At 44.6% G+C, this 23255-nt stretch overlaps 3 protein-coding genes across 3 annotated transcripts; all 3 read left to right on the top strand.

The window, feature by feature from the left end:
* The first annotated feature begins 1026 nt into the window (after positions 1 to 1026).
* Positions 1027 to 2046, top strand: LOC117381519 (odorant receptor 131-2-like). Its single transcript, XM_033978500.1, has one exon. It carries the CDS (start codon positions 1027 to 1029, stop codon positions 2044 to 2046), a length of 1020 nt encoding a protein of 339 aa, XP_033834391.1.
* Positions 2047 to 11412: 9366 nt separating this feature from the next.
* On the top strand, positions 11413 to 12990 carry LOC117381518 (odorant receptor 131-2-like). The gene is made up of 3 exons (XM_033978499.1): positions 11413 to 11913; positions 12083 to 12241; positions 12724 to 12990. Exons 1-3 carry the CDS (start codon positions 11413 to 11415, stop codon positions 12988 to 12990), a joined length of 927 nt encoding a protein of 308 aa, XP_033834390.1.
* A 5692-nt stretch (positions 12991 to 18682) lies between these two features.
* LOC117381517 (odorant receptor 131-2-like) lies at positions 18683 to 22052 on the top strand. Its single transcript, XM_033978498.1, has 3 exons — positions 18683 to 19183; positions 19865 to 20023; positions 21786 to 22052. The coding sequence occupies exons 1-3, from the start codon at positions 18683 to 18685 to the stop codon at positions 22050 to 22052; spliced, it is 927 nt and encodes a 308-aa protein (XP_033834389.1).
* Positions 22053 to 23255: the final 1203 nt, after the last annotated feature.

Genomic DNA, 23255 nt, shown 5'->3' with positions numbered 1-23255 from the left:
ATGTCAAACCCTTAATCACAGATGGCTCCTGGTGCATAAATGAATATGAGTTCTACCTAGTGATTAGAGATGTTTTGAGAGCGCTGCAGAATCTGATAAGTTTGTAGAAGACGCACACGCGGCTCCTCTTTCCCTCGATGCTGCTGCCTGTGTGAGGGCAGGAGGTGTCGGGGTTTGGTGCAACAGAGACATAAGGTTAGGGCAAAACAGTCAACAAACATCTGTTTCATATGTGCCCTGTGCACAACATGACTGTATTTAAAATAATGTTTTTTTCATCTCTCTAGTGTCTAATCAACAGCAACACACAATGTTCTACTTGTTGCTTCTTTCTTGGGCTTATTTGTGTGGGGCTGGGGTCACTTGATGGGTCTTTTTATAGAGCTAATAATATGATCAAATATGACACCACAGTGCAACGACAGAACAAGAGAGAACAACAGCAAAAAGCACAAAATAAAGATTTTGTTTTTCTTACCGACTTGTTGTGATAAACATGAGTGCACTTTAATAAGTGGATTATATACAGGACATTTGTTTATCACAACAGATTGATGGATATGTTTTCTTTCATGGCTGATGCTGATACAAATTGTTTAGAATCCAGAGACACTGATGGATGATAAAATCTGCTGATATTCTTGGGCTAATGTGCAAGGCTGATTTTAATTATTTCCCCAAATGGAAATGAGAACACACTCATCCACAACTCTGTTTTACTACAAAGTGGATAAGAGAGCAGTGTGGTCACATTTTGTGCTGTGTCCTCTTTACATTAATTTGTTCAAATAAAGCTTTATGTTTATTCTTTAGTCAGATAGGTGCGATAGTTTAACATCAATCCAAATGCCAAAAAATTGGCCACCCAATATATTGGTGTATGTATAATTCTCACTCACATTCAGGCTCTAGGATGAACCTGGATTGTTGTTCATTGCATTTTTGTTTATATTAAAATGTGGAGTACTTCTGTAAGTTTAATTAATTGCCTTCTCTCTTCCAGCTCATTCCTGAGGTCTATGTGTGATGGAGTGGCAGAATTACTTTCAGAACCTCACAGAGAAGCAGTGGACAACATTGATCAGTTTTAAGTTTGCATTTGTCACTGTGACCAGCTTGGCCTGCCTCATATTCCTGGTCATAAATGTCATCATCATCCACACCCTGTGCAGTCGGCCTGTGTTCAGGGAGACGTCGCGGTACATGCTCCTGCTGAACCTGGTGGTAGCGGACTCCTTCATGCTTTTCATGGGGCAGTTGATGTATTTAAAGAATGCTTTCTACATGTTCGTGTCCTACCCTGTGTGTGGATTCTACATCATGATCTCTTACCTGAGCGCGCAGATCGCTCCTCTCACACTGTCCGTCATGTCCATCGAACGTTACATCGCTGTTTGTTTCCCGTTTCATTACCCCACCATAGTCACCATGAGGAACACGGCCTTTGCCATCCTCAGTGTGTGGGGGCTGGGCTGTGTGGACATTTTCATTCGTGCCCTGCTTGTTCTTGAAATCCACCTGCTCCCCAACCTTCAGATGAACATCTTCTGTAGCTCCAGTACTTTGTTGCGTGGACCAGGATCCAAGGTTTACGAGATGGCGTCCACCATGGCACTCTTCCTCTTGTCTGCATTGGTCATTGCATCGTCCTTCATCAGTGTGATGGTGGTGGCACTTTCCGCCTCCACAGATAAGGTGTCTGCAGACAAATCTCGTAACATGCTCCTCTTGCACATGTTTCAGTTGAGTTTGAACCTGATGTCTACTATGGGACAGTCCATCTTCAGCAGTGTGAGTACTTTGGTGGAACCGCTTTTGGCCAGGAAGGTTTTTGTATTATTTTATGTGTTTTTGGTGATGATGCCACGCTGTCTGACCGCTCTGATCTACGGACTCAAGGACCCAAGTCTCAGACTGATCCTGGTGTCTCGCCTCTGCTGCCACCTGCAGGCCTCTCCAAACACTGTCACTGCTCACACACATGAACGGGGGAAAGAGACGAGGCCTCCTCCGGCTCCTGGTCATACCCACACTCTGTGTCCATGAACATAGTAAAATAGGTGTCTCATGGCGGCCCTGGCAGAGTCCTACAGGCACCAAACGTCTATACCAGAGATCCCCCGTAGTAGACTAACATCGCGGTTTGTTACCATCATTACCATTCTACACTAAATTTAATAGTAAATACAGGTCTTACCTCTTTTTTTTTTTCCCCAAGTGATTCTCCAGTGCTGAACTATCTCCATAGCTGCCTCTGGGACAGTAAAAATGTCTTTCTAGAAATGTTTTTTTAAGTGAAAGCATACATGTTCTTCCTCCCTCATTCACCGCACAGCCCAGCTAGCTTTGGCCACTTAGCACCACAGTTGGCTTCTACTCTGAGGAATTTAGGGTTCCTTTTTGACAACCCAAGATTCAACAAGCAGGTTAATGCTTGTCGAAATTTGGGTTGTCAAATCGGTTAAAGCAAGCTTTTTCCAACTCCTAGCTAAAGTTAAGTTATTTGTGTTCCGTGCTGATCTTGAGAAGCCATACATGCCTTCATCAGCAACAGGATCAGTTAATTCACTGCATTTTATGTTGGACTTATCCCTCCTCTACAGCTTTAGCTATTTCAGGAAGCAGCCACACATTTTGTCTCCAGTGCATGTATGCCCACATCAGTACTGGCTCCCATCGCAATTCAAGTTGGAGTTTAAGGTGATTTTGTTTGTGCATTAGGGCCTTAATGGTCTGGCACCAGCCTACTTCCCAGTCCCACTTGCTGCCCTCCATCCAGTCAGGGCACTGTGCTCCTCAGACCCGCATCCCATGGTCCAGGTTTTAGTAGGACAATTGTTCCTTTTCAGTTTATGCTCCAAGCTCTTCCTCGTGAACTGCAATCTATAACTTAACTGTCACTTAACTCTAAAAACTCTGTTGTTCCCGGCACAGTTGTTAATTAATTATTTTTTATGGCAATCTTGTTAATGTTTATTTATTGACTCTGTGAAGTACCTCATTTACCTTTTGGCTTTTGATTGACCGAAATAATCCATAAATATGTATGAGATTAAAATATTAAAATAAAAATGCTTTGTGCCACTAGTTTCTATGCAGAATTGACTGATATGTGTTCATAAAAAAATCTCTGTGCTTGGAAAAGTACTTTTTTTTTTTTTTTCATCCACTTATTGGCGTTATAAAAAAAAAAATAGGAGTGGGGTACATTTTATTTCCCTGAAGAGAATCATTAGCCCAATGTCCCAGTGTGGAGCAGCAGCAGGCATGTCAGGAAATCAAACCATTTCCATCAGGAGACATGAAGTCAAAGGTGTCCACACTGACAGACACCCTACCCTCATGTCACACAAATGCTTTTGGCATGGGTAAAGTGTATGGCTGCACAATATACCCTCACCTGAAGGATTATTATGAACACCAGACTAATACGGTGTTTGACCTTTCACCTTCAGAACTGCCTTAATTCTACGTGGCTTTGATTCAAGGAGCTGATTCATTCTTTACAAATGTTGGTCCATATTGAGGAGCATCTTGCAGTTGATGGAGATTTGTGGGATGCACATCCAGGGCTGAAGCTCCCGTTCCACCACATCCCAAAGATGCTCTATGGGGTTGAGATCTGGTGACTGTGGGGCCATTGTAGTTCAGTGAACTCATTGTCATGTTCAAAAAAACAATTTGAAATGATTGGAGCTTTATGACATGGTGCATTATCCTGCTGGACGTAGAGGAGGAGGACGGGCACATGGTGGTCATGAAGGGATGGACATGGTCAGAAACAATGTTCAGGTCGCCCGTGGCATTTAAACGATGCCCAATTGGCACTAAGGGACCTAAAGTGTGCCAAGAAAACATCCCCCACACCATTACACCACCACCACCACCACCTGCACAGTGGGAACAAGGCCTGATGGATCCATGTTCTCATTCTGTTTACGCCAAATTCTGACTCTACCATTTGAATGTCTCAACAGAAATCCAGACTCATCAGACCAGGCAACATTTTTCCAGTCTTCAACTGTCCAATTTTGGTGAACTCGTGCAAATTGTAGCCTCTTTTTCCTATTTGTGGTGGAGATGAGTGGTGCCCGGTGGGGTCTTCTGCTGTTGTAGCCCATCCGCCTCAAGGTTGTGCGTGTTGTGGCTTCACAAATGCTTTGCTGCATCCTCGGTTGTAACGAGTGGTTATTTCAGTCAACGTTTCTCTTCTATCAGCTTGAATCACTCGGCCCATTCTCCTCTGACCTCCTCTGACCTCCTCGCCCACAGGACTGACACATACTGGATGTTTTTCCCTTTTCACTCCATTCTTTGTAAACCCTAGAAATGGTTGTGTGTGAAAATCCCAGTAACTGAACAGATTGTGAAATACTCAGACCGGCCCGTCTGGCACCAACAACCAGGCCACGCTCAAAATCACTTAAATCACCTTTCTGTCCCATTCTGACATTCAGTTTGGAGTTCAGGAGATTGACCAGGACCACGCCCCTAAATGCACTGAAGCATCTGCCCTGTGATTGGTCGATTAGATAATTACATTAAGGAGAAATTGAACAGGTCCTAATAATCCTTTAGGTGAGTGTATGTATAAAAAAATCAATATCCAAAATGGGTGGCATGCTAATTGAAAGCCAGAAACAGTTTACAGTGTACTTCACTTGGTCCACCCATTGAGCAATATACTGTATAATATTACATACATTCAATGGAGAGGAGCAGCAGTGTGTTGGTGGGTATCGCTGAAATTGGAATGGAATGTGAGTGGTCTATGGAGTCAAATGCAGTGGAGAGGTCGAAAAGGAGGACAGAGAGGGATCTGGAGTCTGAGGTGAGAGGTAGGTGACTTAGCAGTGTGGTGGGTTGAACCAGATTGAAATTTTTCATACAGCAGATTGGAGCTGAGATGTTGTTTAAGTTGAGCTGCTACAGAATGTTCAAGATTTTTTTAAAGAAAGGAGAGAAATGGGGCTGAAGCAGGATCCAGGCTGTTTTTTTAAAAGTAGATCAATTACGCAAAGTCAACTTTTCTGAGCTTTTCGGGGTTTGATTGGGAAGAACGGCCTCCTTGATCTGAACCCGAGTGGTGTTCTGTTATTGTTCTTCTGTGCTAGTCACAGTTTGTCCATAACAAACACCATGTTCGAGCACAAGGTCCATCAGTGCACGTGGCACCAGAACACCCTAGGTCAAAGGTCGATGATCGACTTTGTCGTTGTGTCATCTGATCTCCGACTGCGTGTCTTCAAACTCAGGTGAAGAGAAGGGCAGAGCTGTCAACCGATCACCACGTGGTCGTGAGTTGGATCCGCTGGCGGAGGAGGAAGCCGGATAGACCTGGCAGGCCCAAGCGTATTGTAAAGGTCTGCTGGGAACGTCTGGGGGAGCCCTCTTTCAGAGGGGTCTTCAACTCACACCTCCAGGAGAGCTTCTCCCTGATCCTGGGGGAGGCTGGGGACTGTACTCCGAGTGGGCCGTGTTCTCCACCTCTATTATCGAAGTGGCTGCTCGTAGCTGTGGTCGTAAGGTCTCCGGTGCTTGTCGCGGTGGCAACCCCCAAACCCAGTGGTGGACACTGGTGGAGGCCATGGAGGAGGACTATCAGACGGCCTCATAGAGATTCTGGCAAACCATCCGATGCCTCAGAAGGAGGACACTGTTTACAGTGCGGGTGGAGAGCTGCTGACCTTGACTGGGGATGTTATTGGGCGGTGGAAGGAATACTTTGAGGATCTCCTCAATCCCACCGTCACGTCTTCCGAGGAGGAAGCAGAGACTGGGGACCTGGAGGCGAACTCGTCCATTACCCTGGCTGAAGTAACCGAGGTGGTTGGCAAGCTCCTCGGTGGCAAGGCTCAGACACTTCTCTGGAACATCTTGTGGTGGTTGGGGACAGTGCCACTGGATTGGCAGACCTCTGTTTAAGAAGGGGGACCGGAGGGTGTGTTCCAGTTACAGGGGGATGACACTCCTCAGCCTTCCTGGTAAGGTCTATTCCAGGGTACTGGAGAGGAGAATTTGACAGATAGTCGAACCTCAGATTCAGGAGGAGCAGTGTGGTTTTCATACCGGTCGCGGAACACTGGGCCAGCTCTATACTTTCAATATCGGGTCATCGAGGGCTCATGGGAGTTTACCCAAAGAGTCCACAAGTGCTTTGTGGTTCTGGAGAAGGCATTCGATGGTGTCCGTCGCGGTATCCTTTGGGGAGTGCACCAGGAGTATGGGGTCCAGGGCCCTTTGCTAAGGGCTGTCCGGTCCCTGTATGACCGGAGCAGGAGCTGTGTTCATTGCCGGCAGTAAGTCAGACCTGCTCCCGGTGAATGTTGGACTTCGCCAGGGCTGTCACTGGTTCTGTTCATTACATTTATGTACTGAATTTCTAGGTGCAGCCAGGGGCCGGAGGGGGTCTGGTTCAGGGGCCGGAGGGGGTCTGGTTTGGGAACCACAGGATCTCATCGCTGCTGTTTGCAGATGATGTTGTCCTGATGCTTCATGGATCCAGGCCCTGCAGCACTGAGGCAGTTTGCAGCCAAGTGTGAAGCGGCTGGGATGAGAATCAGCTCCTCCAAATCCGATGCCATGGTTCTCGACTGGAAAAAGGTGGTTTGCCCTCTCCGGGTGGGTGGTGAGTCTCTGCCTCAAGTGGAGGAGTTCAAGTATCTCGGGGTCTTGTTCATGAGTGAGGAAAGGATGGAGCATGAGATTGACAGGTGGAGGCCCCAGGGAAGACCCAGGACACGCTGGAGGTACTATGTCTCTCGGCTGGCCTGGGAAAGCCTTGGGGTCCCACCGGAGGAGCTGGAGAACGTGTTTGGGGTGAGGGAAGTCTGGGAGTCCCTGCTTAGAGTGCTGCCCACACAACCCGGCCCCGGATAAGCTTCCTCGGAGCCTCGTCCCATTGGGACATGCCCAGAACACCTCCCTAGGGAGGCGTCCAGGAGGCATCCTGAGCAGATGCCCAAGCCACCTCAACTGGTTCCTCTCGACATATAGGAGCAGCGGCTCTACTCTGAGCTCCTCCCGTGTGACTAATCTCCTCACCCTGTTTTGCAACGGGAGTAAAGGAAGCTATTTTTGTGGAGAGAATTTCTCTTTAAACAGAAATGGTAGATTGAGGTTACTCTGCCAAATGTTGACCTGAACGAGTCAATAAAATGCTCATCAGGTACTTAACAAGGCTGAAGGAGACACACAACAAGGACATAACGACTCATAGTGCTGCTAATAAACTATTTATTCATATCAGCTGTTATACTGGCACCTCCAAAGTCTCTTATATCAGTATCGATGCCCAAAAGCCCATATCGGTCAGGCCCTTGTCCTAAGGTTTCTGGTGCTTGTTGCAGCAGCAACCCCAAACCTGGTGCAGTCAAGCTCAAGAAGGAGACTTATCAAGGCTTGTACGACTCCTGAGGACTCCTGAGGCAGCTTACAGGTATCAGCAGGCCAATCGCAGGCAAAAATTCAGGGCTGTGAGGAGTTTAGAGAGGAAGTGGATGAGGTCTCTGGCCTCCACTGGGGATGTTATCATACAGCAACATCATGCCTTCTGAGGTGGAAGCAGAGCCTGAGCACTCAAAGGCTGATTCATCCATTAGGATGAAGTCAATGAAGTGGTTAAAGCTCCTCTGAGGCTCTGGAGGTGGATGAGGTCCAGCCTAAGTATCTAAACCAGGGGTACCCCCACTCGGTGGTGGTGCCGTCTCTAGGTGGGTGAAGAGCTTCTGCCTCAAGTGAAAGAGTTCAAGTATTTCATGGTCTTGTTCATGAGTGAAGGAAGGAGGAAGGATAAGTACAGCTGCTGCAGCATATCCCACAGTCAGGAGGTCCCTGGGAAGACCCATGAAACGCTGGAGGGGCTATGCCTCTTGACTGGCCCGGGAAATAAATGCTTCAGACATGCATGGACAGTGACCAGGTGATCAAACTCAAAAGTGAGTTATTTCATTTTGTTGTATCATGTTATAAGTGGATACTATAACACTGCATAACACACCAGGTCCTCATTGTTTAGTCATTACCTGATGTACTTGGGTTCATGTGGGGCCTTCCCGTTGTTGCATGTTCATTTCATCAAGTCCTGCTACATCATTAAAGTTTTTTGCCTGAGAAAGTTTAAGTTTGCCTAACTGTGCTTCATTCTCTAAAGGCTTGTTTCTCTTCATCTAAAATGCATCGCGTTTCACCTCATCAAATATTAACGCTCCATAAACCCCAGACACAGACGGTCTCCAGGTCCAAACCTCCAGACACAGCCACAGAGCAGAGTCGCCCTGCGCTGGGGGACAGATCAACTTCACTTTTTAAAACTACACTTTAAACTTTGGGTGCAACACTTGTACCAACTTAAATAAAGTCAATGTTGTTGTTTTTTTGTTTTTATTGGACAGAGCCTTACTGTAGAGTACTGGTAAAGGTAAGGATTTATGAAAAGGTTATGGTTAAGTTGAGTGCATTGCAAGTTTAAGATTAGGACTAGAAAAAAAACCTAAAACGTTCGAACAGGGCTGTGGGATCACTAAAGATAATTTTTTTGCCGAGAGAAAAGCACAGTTGAGAGAAAAACAGGCATCTTTCCTCCCAAAAACACACACCACCTCCCATATGTCTTTAATAAAACACAGTCAACAGAGGCCTATACGTCCATGACAGTTTATCTTGTTTGGCAACTCTTATGAAAATAGAAAACTGAACAGTGGCTCTGAGCAGCGGTAATCTAAACGAGGCAGAGCAGTGTAACCTAACTGCACACGCACCACCTCCTGATTTAGAATCTTTTAGCCCAATAGTATTTTGAATCACAGGGAGACCTGCAAAGATCTTGACACGAAGAACAAATAAGGCAAAGGGTTCACTGACTTTAAGATACAAAGAGCCAAGGAAAACTGAGAATCTATTGTTCCTGATGGTTATAGTATGCTATTAGTCCAGGTAACTGATTCGATTGGGCACAAAAAGCTAAAATATTGTTGGACTTTCATTTAGTGCAGGTCTCATTCTCACCACACTTAAACTACCCTGTTGTCTTGTCACATAGCACTACTAGAGGCGATCTACGTGACTGCAGCCTGATTTTGTTGCAGCTTAGGCCTGACAGAAGATCAGAGACCATGAGTCTGAACAAAGACCAGGCGAGGGGCCAGGCAACAGGTTTCAAATCAGTTTAGGCTGGTTAGTGTTTACATCACAGTCCACTTGGAACTGAACAAATCTTTAGTCCAGACCAAATCAAACTGGTCCCTGTCACACTGGCACAAATGAACCGTTCTTGCAGGTGTTTCTGAACTTGAGTTCACTTTAAGTGTACCAAATGGTGTAGGTGTGAAAACTCCCTGAGATGTGGGCAACATTTTCACTGAAGCTATGCAAATGACTTTGGTCAACTGGAGTTGTGCTTTATTAATAAACTCAAACAAACTGTCTATCTACTATTACAACTTTCACAAGTGGTAGATATAAAGCTCTAACTGGTGAATAACTTTGAAAAAAAAAACCTTTTCACTTTGTACTTTTTCACTTTTGTTAAATTCATAAATGTGTCTCATATAAAATGTCCCTGACCTGTGGGGTGCCCCAGGGGTCAGTCCTGGGGCCCCTGTTGTTCAGTCTCTACATGCTGCTGTTAGGACAGTTAATACATAACAATAATGTGTCACACACAACTCTGCAGACGAGTCAGATCTATGTCTCACTGCAGCAGGTGAATATGGACCAGTGGATTCACTGCATCAACAGATCAGTGTGTGGAGGAAAAACAACTTTGTCCAGATAAACTCAGACAAGACTCAAGTCACAGAAACATAGAGAAAGTGTCAGTCACCTCCAGTCTCTCTCTCTAAAACCTTCAACTCAGGACAGAAATCTAGAGGTAAAAATGGACTCAGACTTGAACTTTAACAGACACAACAAATCAGTAACATCTGCAGCTTTTTACATCTAAAAACATCAAAAATCAAAGGTAAACTGTCAAAACCAGACTCAGACTTATCCTGCGTTTGTGTCCAGTAGATTAGACGACTGTAACGTCCTGATCACTGGACTCTCCAAACGAGCCACAGAACAGAACATCCAGAACATCCAGAACATCCAGAACATCCAGAACATCCAGGACACTGCTGCTCGGGTCAGGACTAGAACCAGGAAGTACTTCACACATGTGTCCTGTGGCTCAGGTCTGTGGCTCCTGTGGCTCAGAGACTTTAAAGCAGCTCAGTGTGAACAAGTCTCTCCATGGACCAGCACCAAAGAACATCTCCCACATGAGCCACAAGAACCATCTCACATGAGGAGGACTAAACCAGGACTAAACCAGGACTAAACCAGTACTGAACCAGGACTAAACCAGGACTAAACCAGGACTAAACCAGGACTGAACCTGGACTGAACCAGGACTCAACCAGGACTGAACATGGACTGAACCAGGACTCAACCAGGACTGAACATGGGGAATCAGTTTTATGCAGTTAAAACCTGGAACATTCTTCCTGAAGATGTAAGACAGGCCTCGACTTGATTATGACTGAAAGGGTTTTATTCTGCAGTCGTCTCTTTTAATGTTCATTTTATGATTATTTGTGGTTATTATGTTTTGTATTGTAGTGACATCACTGTAATATTCAGATCACATGAGTACTCATGTGACCAGACTCCTTTAAAGGCCTGCCCTTAGGCTTTGGTCGGGTACTCCAGGGCGGGTACTCTCAGTGAAGGGCTTGGAGTCTGGTTTAGCTCAGGTTTGATTCTGAGCTCAGTAATGTTCATCTGTTTGTCCATCTTTGAATCTGTTGATTGCAGATGTCATTCTCACATTGGATGTGTTAAACTCGCTGCTCTCTTTTTGGAATCTCAAAGAACTCGTTTTAAATGTTGTAATGTCTTCAGTAGATTGATCATGTCTTGATTTTGCATAGAGACATTTTTTTCAACTTGGCTTTAGGGTTGGGCAACATCCAAAACAAGTGCAATATTGTCCATTTATTTTCTGCTCAAATGTGATTTTTCTTGTCTTTGTTTTTGTTAGTTACAGGTGTTTGAAAGAAACAGAGAATTTAAATAAAACTAAACTTGGGCTATGCCAGAAATATGCCAGGACTATACCATGACTAAAGTGGGATTACACCAGGATTTACCTAGGACTAAATAACAACAACATGAGCAATTGAGGTGGGAAAATTATTGATGTATTGTTAATATTGTGAATGTTCTTTTAAATATTTGAACATGAAAATGAAAAAACAAACACCAGAATAAAAATGGGACTAAACCGAAAGTGAACCAGGTCTAAAATAGTGACATTTCTAGCTCGATTTCAATAATACGATGAGACACAATGACAATTACACACAAAAACTCTATATAAACCAGCTTTTTAAAGACTGAATTGAATTTGTGAATTTGTGAACATAAATGATGTTGCTGAATTCGTCCAGCACAGCTCAGTACATGAATGTGCTGGAGCGTGCCCTCGCCGGTGTCACGGCCTGTCTGCTCTGCCTCGTGTTCCTCTGGGTGAACTTCATGATGTTGTACACGCTCCGTTCTCGAGCCGTGTTCCGTGAGGCGGCTCGTCACGTGTTGTTGTTCCACCTTCTCTTCTCCGACACGCTGGAGATGGTTTTGAGTCAGGTGCTGTTCGTTCTGGCCTACGTGCGGGTGCTCCTGTTCTTCCCATTGTGCGCCCTGTTGGTGTTGATGACTCACGCCTCGCACAACTTCTCGCCGCTCATGTTGGTGCTGATGTCGTTGGAGCGTTTCGTGGCCGTGTGTCTGCCTCTCCGCCACGCCGCCATAGCTACACCCAGAAACAGCGCCTGTGCCTGTCTCGCTGCCTGGGCCTTCACCATCATCATGATCCTGGTACGACTGAGCTACATGCTGCCGCCGTCCGCCCTGTCCGTCCTGAGGTCACAGGTGGGCACTTGTTCAAGTGTTTTTTTTCATGGGCTTATGCCCATGAAACAAAAGTCAAATCAGAATTATAAAAAACATGAAAATGATCTATAAACTCAGGACATTTTAGAATCTTAAGGCATCTTGTGAACTTTGTGCTTTGGTGTCATGTGACCCTCCCTCGCTGCAGATGGCTCAGACGTGTAACAGTTTGGTGCTCTACCCGACCGCTGAGTCCAGACTCTTTGATGAGGCCCTGCTCTACTCGCTCTTCCTCGCGGCGTTCCTCTCCATCACAGGATCCTACGCCGCTGTGATGAGGGCAGCGTGGTCCCTCTCCACTGACCAGGTAACCTCAAAACCATCTGTCAGATGATATTATTTGTTTCCAGGTATTTATATTGTCTCCGTTGTATTCTGCTTGCATATGGAAACTAGAAGTGTAAAACATGTTGTCACAAACATAATATATACAGTATTTGACTGTCAGCATAGGCCTACATGGATGTAACTACAGATAGTGTAGGCATGATGTAGTTTGTCCAAGAATGTGTTGCCGTAGGCTCTGTTTGTTTACTTTTAGGGACGAGTGGATAGAGGCAAGTCACATGAGGGTCCTCTGGGTGGAGGTCTGCAGCCATTAAAGCAAATTTTCAATGGACAAATGTTCCATTCTCAAAAAGGAGTGTCATGGTTATTCTGTAAATCGTGTAAAGTGTTAAGTGCTTGTTCGTCAAGTCACATCTCTAAAACATTTAATCTACCTTTTATTTAAAAAAAGTTAAATATTCTGAAGTTCACATACACTTCTGTACTGTTTGTCCCTTACAGGCGTCTGCGCGTAAAGCTCGCACCACTCTGCTGCTGCACCTGTTCCAGCTCAGCCTGATGGTCGTTTCCACTTTCCATGACGTCCTGCTGGTGGCGCTGTACCACGCCCTGCCCCGCCTCGTCTTCTCACGGGTTCAGACAGTGATGTACATTTTGCTCATCATTCTGCCCAAGTGTCTGAGTGTCCTTGTGTATGGACTCAGAGACCCGACTATCCGCGCCGCACTAGTACTGCACCTCTGCTGCCACATAGGACTCAAACAATGACCACTACTGCAAATACTACTGCAAATACTACTGCAAATACTACTGCAAATACTACTGCAAATACTACAACCAGGGCTCAAGACCAGCCCGTCCTGTGGTCCCAGGGATGGTAAAAATTCAATCAGAACTTTTCTCGGGGGTGGTGTCAGAGCAGATACAGCCTCTCCCTCCCCTGTCTGAGTTGGGGTGGCTGTATCAGATTGTTGTAGTGAAGAAGGAGCTGAGTTGACAGATAAAGTCAATCTACATTCTTACTTTCATACAGGGCCTCTGGTTTAGTCCTGGTTCAGATCTCTGTTCCTTCTCCCCCCCACAGTCCTTAGCTCGGGTGAACAACGGAAAGGACAAGATCATGGATACAAGTGGTTGAAACACATTTCCTGTGCAGGATCGCTGGGCTCTCCACTTAGAGTTAAGATGAGGAGCTTAGTCACACAGAAGGGGCGTGAAGTAGAGCCACTGGTCCTCCACGTGGAGAAGAGCCAGCTGAGGTGGCTCGGGTATCTGTTTCAGGTGCCTTCTGGATGCCTCCCTGGGGAGGTGTTCCGGCCTGGTCCCACAGGAGCAGGTCCTGGGGAAGACCCAGGACACGTTGGAGGAACTATTCCATTCAATTGGCCTGGGAACACCTTAGGATTCCTCCAGAAGAGCTGGAACGAGTGTTTGGTAAGTGTCTGTGTGTCCCTGCTCAGATTCCTGCCTCCACAACCTGACCCTGGAGATTTAATATAGTGGTGATTTTCAAAATGTGATGATTCTGCTGTTTACTAATATTTCAGTCAAAAGATAATTAGTTTATTTTATTGTATCATGGTAAAAGCTGATTCTATATAAAAAAAAGCAGAAGTTCACAGACACTATATAAAAAGACAATTTCTTTCTCATTGTCTGACATGAAATCAGACTAAACTTTTCCTTTTTTTTAGGCTACCCAAAAAAATTCTAATTGCTAAATGCCAGAATAATAATAGAAAGACTTTTAAAGACATTTTTTCATTGCTTTCTTCAAACTCAGAAATGTACATACAGCAAGATCACTATGCCTTTAAACAATGTGGGGAAACCAAGATGATGATGTCATGTTTTTGGAAGTTTCTGATTCTGATCTGGTTTATTGACACATTTGAGTTTATTAGAGACTCACCTGTGGATGTATTTGAAGCTCACCTGAAACACTCTGCTTCTTTGCGTAACATCATGGGAAAGTCCAAAGAAATAAGGCAAGAATCATGAAGAGAACTGTGGACCTGCTCAAGTCTGGTTCATCCTCGGTGCAGTTTCCGCCTGAAGGAGCCATGTTCATCTGTTCAATTAAACACAAGTATAAAGACCATGGGACTGTCCAGCGTCACACCGCTCAGGAAGGACACGTGTCCCAGAGACGAACGAGCTTTGGTCTGAAATGATCAACACAAGAACAAAAGAAAACGACCTGGAGAAGAAGCTGCTGAAGCTGTAAGAGTGTGTCATTATCCACAGTGAAACGAGGACTGAGGACATGGACTGAAAGGACACTCTGCAGGAAGAAGACATGACTCCAAAAGAAACAGAAAAAAGGACACTGCAGGAAGAAGACATGACTCCAAAAGAAACAGAAAAAAGGACACTGCAGGAAGAAGACATGACTCCAAAAGAAACAGAAAAAAGGACACTGCAGGAAGAAGACATGACTCCAAAAGAAACTGAAAAAAGGACACTCTGCAGGAAGAAGACATGACTCCAAAAGAAACAGAAAAAAGGACACTGCAGGAAGAAGACATGACTCCAAAAGAAACAGAAAAAAGGACACTGCAGGAAGAAGACATGACTCCAAAAGAAACAGAAAAAAGGACACTGCAGGAAGAAGACATGACTCCAAAAGAAACAGAAAAAAGGACACTGTGCAGGAAGAAGACATGACTCCAAAAGAAACAGAAAAAAGGACACTGCAGGAAGAAGACATGACTCCAAAAGAAACAGAAAAAAGGACACTCTGCAGGAAGAAGACATGACTCCAAAAGAAACAGAAAAAAGGACACTGTGCAGGAAGAAGACATGACTCCAAAAGAAACAGAAAAAAGGACACTGCAGGAAGAAGACATGACTCCAAAAGAAACAGAAAAAAGGACACTCTGCAGGAAGAAGACATGACTCCAAAAGAAACAGAAAAAAGGACACTGTGCAGGAAGAAGACATGACTCCAAAAGAAACAGAAAAAAGGACACTCTGTAGGAAGAAGACATGACTCCAAAAGAAACTGAAAAAAGGACACTGCAGGAAGAAGACATGACTCCAAAAGAAACAGAAAAAAGGACACTGTGCAGGAAGAAGACATGACTCCAAAAGAAACAGAAAAAAGGACACTGCAGGAAGAAGACATGACTCCAAAAGAAACAGGAAAAACAGCTGACATTTTAAATTGAACTGTTGGCCATAATGAGCATTGTTATGTTTGGATATATATGTTTGGTAAACTGAAGCAATATCTCAAGACGTCAGCCAGGAAGTTAAAGTTTGGGCACAAAAGGGTCTTACAAATGGAGAATGACCTGAAGCATACGGCCAAACTGGTGACAAAGAGGCTTAAAGATAACAAAGAGGCTTAAGGATAACAAAGAGGCTTAAGGATAACAAAGAGACTTAAGGATAACAAAGAGGCTTAAGGATAACAAAGAGGCTTAAGGATAACAAAGAGGCTTAAAGATAACAAAGCGGCTTAAGGATAACAAAGAGGCTTAAGGATAACAAAGAGGCTTAAGGATAACAAAGAGACTTAAGGATAACAAAGAGGCTTAAGGATAACAAAGTCAATGTTTTGGAGTGGCCATGACAAAGCTCTGATCTCAATCCTGTTGAAAATGTATCAGCAGACCTGAAAAGGCCAGAGCGAGCAAGGTGGCCTAAAATCTTTGCTCAATTACACTAGTTCAGTTTGGAAGAATGGGCCAAAAATCCTGAGAACTATATTGAGAAGCTTGTGGAAGGAAATCCAAAACATTTGACCCAAGTCGTCCCGTTTAAAAGCAATGACACCAAATACTAATGAAATGTGTGTGAACGTCTGATTTTGTCGAAAGTAATGAACATTGTCTAAAAGTTTAGTCTGATTTCATGTCAGTGAGGTAAAAAAGAGCATGAGTCTTTTTATACAGTGTATGTAAATGTATGATTTAAACTGTAACTGCACAACACACCAGTGCCTCATTGTTTAGTCATTATCTGATGCACTTGGGTTCATGTGGGGCCTTGCTGTTGTTGCATGTTCTTTACATCATCAAGTCCTGTTACATCATTAAAGTTTATTGTTTGAGAAAGTTTGAGTTTGACTGTTGTTTTTGTGCTTCAGTCTGTTCCCTTAAACCTTGTTTCACCTCATCAAATATTAACGCTCCATAAACCCCAGACACAGACGGTCTCCAGGTCCAAACCTCCAGACACAGCCCCAGAGCAGAGTCGCCCTGCGCTGGGGGACAGATCAACTTGAAACTGAAAAACTAGCAAATGTGAGCCAAGTAAGTCAGTTCTTTATGATCAGACTGTGTTAAAACAAAGCTCAGATTAAAGTCTAACAAAGTCACAGACGGAGGAGATCTTAGTGTTCACATCATAGCCCATAAGAATGTTGATGACATCAGCTGCAAAGTTTCAGTAGCAGCGTATACGACCATGAGACGTATGGCAAAGTAACAACGGCTGCAGATCTGGTCATTGTCCTTTGCACAAAACTCTTTTGAAAACAGAAAATTAGACAGAACCAAATGGCTCCGAGTTGCTGTAATCTAAACGAGGCAGACATTTGTTGTTTATTTTTTGCCACAGATAATAGTGTAAACTACCTGCACATGCACCGACTCCTTTTAGCTTTAGTCTTTTGGCTCTTTTGGATCAGAGATGTTTTACAGCCCAAAAGAGCCGTCCATCCAGTTATTCCGAACATGAGTTTTTACCAAATTGTGCAGGTGTGAAAGCAACTGAAGAGATGCAAATAACTTTGGTCTGGAGCTGTTATATTAATAACCTCAAACAAAAAACATTGAAATTAGATTGAAAATGTTTTCCATAAAAGAAAAAAGCAACAAAAACTGATAATATTACAACTGGAAGTTATGAAACCCTGACGTAAATCCAGGCTCAAACGGTTCTGTTTTATGACTGAAAGGGTTTTATTCTGCCTCGTCTCTTATAATGAACATTTTATGCTGATGCTTTATGTTTTATTTGTTGTGATTTTAATCTTTCTTATTCTGTAAAACACTTTGAATTACTTTGTGTGTAAATTGTACTACACAAACAAACTTACCTTTCCTGTAGTGACATCATCATTACATTCAGATCACATGACCGGTCACGTGACCAGACTCCTTTTAACGGTCTGTCCTCGGGCTTTGGTTGGGTACTCCGGGGCGGGTACTCTCGGTGGAGGGCTCGGGGTCTGGTTTAGCTCCTGTTTGTGTAATGTTGATCTCTGTATTTTTTTAATCTGTTGATTGCAGATGTGAGGTGGGCAGATTATTGAAATGTAGATAATATAGTGAATGTTGTTTTTAAGATTTGGACATGAAAATGAAAAACAAAATCGCACGTTGAAAGCCTCCAGATGAGTGTGTAAAGTGATACTGCACAGTCCTTTCACATTTGTCTGATACGTTGTTTTTTCAAATACTACCAGGACTAAACTGAGACTAAACCAGGACTAGTGCTGTCACGAAACTAAAATGTTCTATTCTATACGGCACAATGATGTTTAAAACACTCCTTTACGATCGGTTTAAGGTAAATATTGTGACAAGGAAATGTAAAGTGATTGAGTAAAGCTCCATGTGGTTTTTTCAGCGCTGGTACTTGAGAACGATCTCGTCTTGATTTGATTTGTATCTGGATATTGATCCGTCTAAACCAGGGCAACACTGGTCAAAGAATTATTCAAATTTCAGCCACAATTTTCAAAAAAATCATAACAGCCCTTGACGCATTGCTCCATTTTTGTGCAGTGAACAAGAAGAAATTATTTATGAATGAATTTAAAATCTGAATCTTTGGAATATGAGTTTAACCCTTGGATGCACAACTTACCAATACCTACACTCTTCCACGAGTGGGGTCAAAAATGACCCCAATTAAAATCAATGCGTTTTTGCAATAACCTTTGTGTTATTCTTGAAAATCTTTATCCTCATAAAACATGTTTGTGACATGAGGCCATTTGCATTTTTATTTATTTTTTCATTAATTTTAAGAAATTGCTGTTTTTGTGTCACTACCCCCACTTCCACAAGTGGGGTCAAAAATGACCCCAATTGAAATCAATGTGTTTTTGCAATAAACTAAACACATTTCTCTAATGTTGGTTAAGATGATATATTTTTGCTCAAACAAAAGAGTAATTTCCCTTTTGACACGTACATTTTCTTTTTACTTTTCATTCACATGAGAGCAGTAAAGACTCTGAGACTTTCGACAGAACATCACACGAAAGATTGTGCTGTGAGTTACGTATGATATTTTACAAATTATTAGGGAAGGCAGAGTTCCTTGGGAGCTCCTCAGTGGGGAATCCCTTCTCTCTGCCAAATTAAGTGAACGTTATTGTATATTTGATCTGTAAATACATTTTTTTTTAAATTGTTTGGTGGATGCGCAGAAAGTTTGCTGCTCTGGGACATGAGCTCGATGGAGAGTTGAGTGAGAATAAGAAGTGGAACCCTCGTCCGTGATGTCGTTGAACTCCTCGGCTTCGGCGCAGTCCAGGTCGGTGCTGGAGCGTGCCCTCGCCGGTTTCACGGCCTGTCTGCTCTGCCTCGTGTTCCTCTGGGTGAACTTCATGATGTTGTACACGCTCCGTTCTCGAGCCGTGTTCCGTGAGGCGGCTCGTCACGTGTTGTTGTTCCACCTTCTCTTCTCCGACACGCTGCAGATGGTTTTGACTCAGGTTCTGTTCGTTCTGGCCTACGTACAGGTGCTCCTGTCCTTCCCGTTGTGCGCCCTGTTGGTGTTGATGACTCACGCCTCGCACGACTTTTCGCCGCTCATGTTGGTGCTGATGTCGTTGGAGCGTTTCGTGGCCGTGTGTCTGCCTCTCCGCCACGCCGCCATAGCTACACCCAGAAACAGCGCCTGTGCCTGTCTCGCTGCCTGGGCCTTCACCATCATCATGATCCTGGTACGACTGAGCTACATGCTGCCGCCGTCCGCCCTGTTCGTCCTGAGGTCACAGGTGGGCGCTCGTTAAGTTGTTTTTTGTTTCACGTCGATACGTCCAATAATTAAATGGACAAACTCCGCTGTGGCGCTGCTACAAATGGGTTGGTCCTTTTATACATCAGGACAAATCAATCCATGAGCATAAACGTTACTAGTGATGCACCGATCGAGCTTTTTTAGCTCTGATACTGATTCCATTATTCTGGATTTAATTATCTGCCGATACCCAAATGTCAGTACAGCAACTAAAAAGAGCATTTATTTCCTTAAAACTAAATTCAAAAAGACAAAGCTGATCCAAATAAGTTAATTAGCTCTTATATATCACCCACTAACGACAGAAGAACTTTGAATAAATAGAAATTCAAATAGTATGAGACTTTCTGGGCCAACTACGATCTGTAAATAGTGTTCTTACATCAATTTATATGTCCGGCCAGGATAATGGCTAAACCGATATCCGATCCATCAGATATTTGAATATGGAGGCCGATATCTGATTCCAGTATTGGATCGGTGTATCTGTAAATGTTACTGCAGTGTTCTGGTTCTGCTTTTGTATTTATTCTGATATTTGACAGTAAAAAGGCTCGTCCACCTCAGCGTTAAACTACAGTCAGTTTAGAATCCTGTGACGTCTCGTGACCCTGACCTTCCTCGTGCTTTGGTGTCATGTGACCCTCTCTCGCTGCAGACGGTGCAGACGTGTAACAGCTTGGTGCTCTACCCGACCGCTGAGTCCAGACTCTTTGACGAGGCCCTGCTCTACTCGCTCTTCCTCGCGGCATTCCTCTCCATCGCAGGATCCTACGCCGCTGTGATGAGGGCAGCGCACTCGCTCTCCACTGACCAGGTGACCGACCTCAAAGCCCCGTGTGTCAGATGCCCTCCCATTGTTCTATATCCCAGTGTTCTCGTCTTATTAGTTTCAAGGTGTTTCACATGGTTTTAATACATTTCTTGTTTCAGTCAAATTGATCCGTCCATGAGATTTTCAAACCTTGGCCATTTCAGTGACTTTTTTCTGAAGAACAGATAATCCCTTCTCAAAGAGTGGTGTCAATAATATAAAAGATAAAAAGATCAATGCACTCAGTTATTAAGTTATGAGCTTTTCTCCCTTGTTATAACACTCCCTCATTAAAAACATGTCGGGGAGGGTTTGAGTAATCTAGCAGTTTCTCACAGGCCTTAGTAGAACCTTCTTTGTGGATGTCCTGATACAATCGCGTCCTCCGCACACATCTGCCTGGGCTAATGCAGCAGCTAACACCCAGAGCAGCTTAAAGACTGAGGAGGCTCTAAAACAGCTAAAACATTATAAATGACAAAGACAGCATTGGTTTTATCTCTGCAATGTCTTCACGGAGCCTTATGTTTAGTCACCATGTGCTTCAGACAGGCTTCTGTCTTTTACAGGCCTCAAACATGAATAATATGGTGAAAAACCTTAGAACCTTTTGAAACAGAGGCTAAAACATCATCTAATGTCTCTGTCTTTGTTCTGAAGCTGCTGTGGAAGAGTTTAAGACATTATTTTACAATATAACAAATCATTAGGCTATTTTTAAGAAGTCCTTTTATCTGGTAATAATTTTATTCAACTGGGGCTGAATTTATTATCCATCCATCCATTTTCTTCCTCTTATCCGGGGTCGGATCACGGGGGCATCAGTCTAAGCAGGGACTCCCAAACTTCCCTCACCCCAGACACGTCCTCCAGCTCCTCTGATGGGACCCTAAGGCGTTCCCAGGCCAGAGAGACATAGTCCCTCCAGAGTGTCCTGGGTCTTCCCCGGGGCCTCCTCCTGGTGGGATGTGACCAAAACACCTCCCCAGGGAGGTGTCCAGGAGGCATCCTGAGCAGATGCCCGAGCCTCAGCTGCTCCTCTCGACGTGGAGGAGCAGTGGCTCTACTCCGAGCTCCTCCTGTGCTCTGCACCCTATCTATAACCCTTAGAGAGGGGGATAGGGAAAACCATTTCAGTCGTTTGTATCTGTGATCTTGTCCTTTCGGTCCCAGACTCATGAGGTGAACAGACTGAGGTAAATCCAGAGCTTTGTCTTTGGACTCAGCTCCTTCTTCACCACAACAGACGACACAGAGACAACATCACTGCAGACGCTGATCCAACTGTCAATCTCACGCTCCATCCTCCTCCAGAACAAGACCCCGAGATACTTGAACTGCTCCAATTGAGGCAGAGACTCTCCACCTGCAGAGGGCACCACCTTTTTCCGGTCAAGAACCATGGCCTCAGATTTGGAGGAGCTGATTCTGATCCAGACACTTCACACTCGGCTCAAACCGTCCCAGAGCTGCAGGTCCTGCAGCATCAGGACAAACATCATCTGCAAACAGCAGAGATGATCCTGTGGCCCCTGAACTGGACCCCCTCCGGCCCCTGAACCGGACCCCCTCTGGCCCTTGACTGCACCTCTGTCCATAAATATAATGAATAAATTCATTATGAAATACTTGTTTATAAAGAGTCAGGGCAGGGGACAAAGGAGAGGACGAAGTTGTGTGCGAACCTCATGGACTCATCGATGCAAAAGCAATAAAAAAACAAGTTAAGATACACTTCTGTATTGTCTGGTCTGCTCTCTTACAGGCGTCTGCGCGTAAAGCTCGCACCACTCTGCTGCTGCACCTGTTCCAGCTCAGCCTGATGGTCGTTTCCACTTTCCATGACATCCTGCTGGTGGCGCTGTACCGCAGCGTGTCGCGTCTCATCTTCTCACGGGTTCAGACAGTGATGTACATTTTTCTCATCATTCTGCCCAAGTGTCTGAGTGTCCTTGTGTATGGACTCAGAGACCCGACTATCCGCGCCGCACTAGTACTGCACCTCTGCTGCCACATAGGACTCAAACAATGACCACTACTGCAAATACTACTGCTACTACATACTTCAGATAACAATACTGCTCAGAGGTGGTTAGAGTAGCCAGAAACTGTACTTAGTAAAAAATACAAAGCAGAGTTCAAACAAATGGCTCAAGTTCAAGTACGATGACCCCTGCAGTCTCACCGTGTAACTTTATGAAATGATCGGTAAATCTCACTCATAACTCGCTGTGCATTGTCTTTTTATGGAGAGCCTGGTGAAATGACGGCTTATTTTCACGATACAGTGATGACCCTGAACCTGAGGCTAACATCAACGGGAAAACAAGAATGAAATATGCAAACACTGTCTTATTAATGTCCTCGTGCATTGATGGATAAACGTAAATTAGTAAAATAAATTAAACTTTTCCTCAGCCATGTGAAGTTACAGAGTAACATTGTCGTAACGGGTGAGTGTAGTGGACCAAAGGATGCAGACTCGGGGAATATTTACAGGATTTATTGTTGAAACGGGACAAGTACAAACAGAGGGTGATCCGGAGGTGAGCAGGTGAGCAGGAACACAGGAACACAGGACACAGGAACAGACAACATGAAGGGCCCACGGGACGACAGGCACGACAGGATCACAGGAACAGGCAGACCAAACGGGCGTAGGGCAGAGTGGGCAGGAGACATCCAGGGCCGGAGCACAACAGGAACAGAGGGACGACAGGAATCAAGTGAAGACGACAAACACAGCACAGACAGGGTGAGTACAACCAGACGATCTCGCACCGAGTGTCTTCTCCCATCTCCTCTTATCCATGGCAGGTGTGGTGATTAGCCAGATGGAGAGCAGGTGCGTGCGGGAGGAGCCGAAAGCTCCGCCCAGCTCCAGGTACAAGCAGGTGAGGGAGGGGGAAGAGCACACAGGGAGACAAAGCAAGAACAGAAAAGTCCACGTCATGACAAACATGAAGAGTAACAAAGTAAAACTTGAAGAGTAACATGAAGAGTAACAAAGTGTAACAAGTGTGAGACTCTTATCCCCTCGAACATTAGTTGTGATGACTTTCTTCACTTCTTCGATTACAAAATTACAACCATTTGTCATGATGCCTGTTGTTCCTGTCCTCCTGTGCTCTCTCCCCCTCCCCTACCTGTCTGGAGCTGGGCGGAGTTCCTGACTCCTCCCACACGCACCTGGAGCGCATCAGCACAATTACCTTCACCTGCTGACGAGTATATG

The sequence above is a fragment of the Periophthalmus magnuspinnatus genome, chromosome 14, assembly GCF_009829125.3.
Source record: "Periophthalmus magnuspinnatus isolate fPerMag1 chromosome 14, fPerMag1.2.pri, whole genome shotgun sequence".
In the NCBI taxonomy this organism is placed as follows: Eukaryota; Metazoa; Chordata; class Actinopteri; order Gobiiformes; family Gobiidae; genus Periophthalmus; species Periophthalmus magnuspinnatus.
This window is presented reverse-complemented; position numbering and strand designations above follow the sequence as displayed.

Coding starts and splice junctions, on each gene's coding strand:
- LOC117381519 (XM_033978500.1), top strand. CDS start 1,027: ATGGAGTGGCAGAATTACTTTCAGAACCTCACAGAGAAGCAGTGGACA.
- LOC117381518 (XM_033978499.1), top strand. CDS start 11,413: ATGTTGCTGAATTCGTCCAGCACAGCTCAGTACATGAATGTGCTGGAG. Junction 11,914..12,082: donor TGTCCGTCCTGAGGTCACAG/GTGGGCACTTGT, acceptor CCCTCGCTGCAG/ATGGCTCAGACGTGTAACAG. Junction 12,242..12,723: donor GGTCCCTCTCCACTGACCAG/GTAACCTCAAAA, acceptor TGTCCCTTACAG/GCGTCTGCGCGTAAAGCTCG.
- LOC117381517 (XM_033978498.1), top strand. CDS start 18,683: ATGTCGTTGAACTCCTCGGCTTCGGCGCAGTCCAGGTCGGTGCTGGAG. Junction 19,184..19,864: donor TGTTCGTCCTGAGGTCACAG/GTGGGCGCTCGT, acceptor CTCTCGCTGCAG/ACGGTGCAGACGTGTAACAG. Junction 20,024..21,785: donor ACTCGCTCTCCACTGACCAG/GTGACCGACCTC, acceptor GCTCTCTTACAG/GCGTCTGCGCGTAAAGCTCG.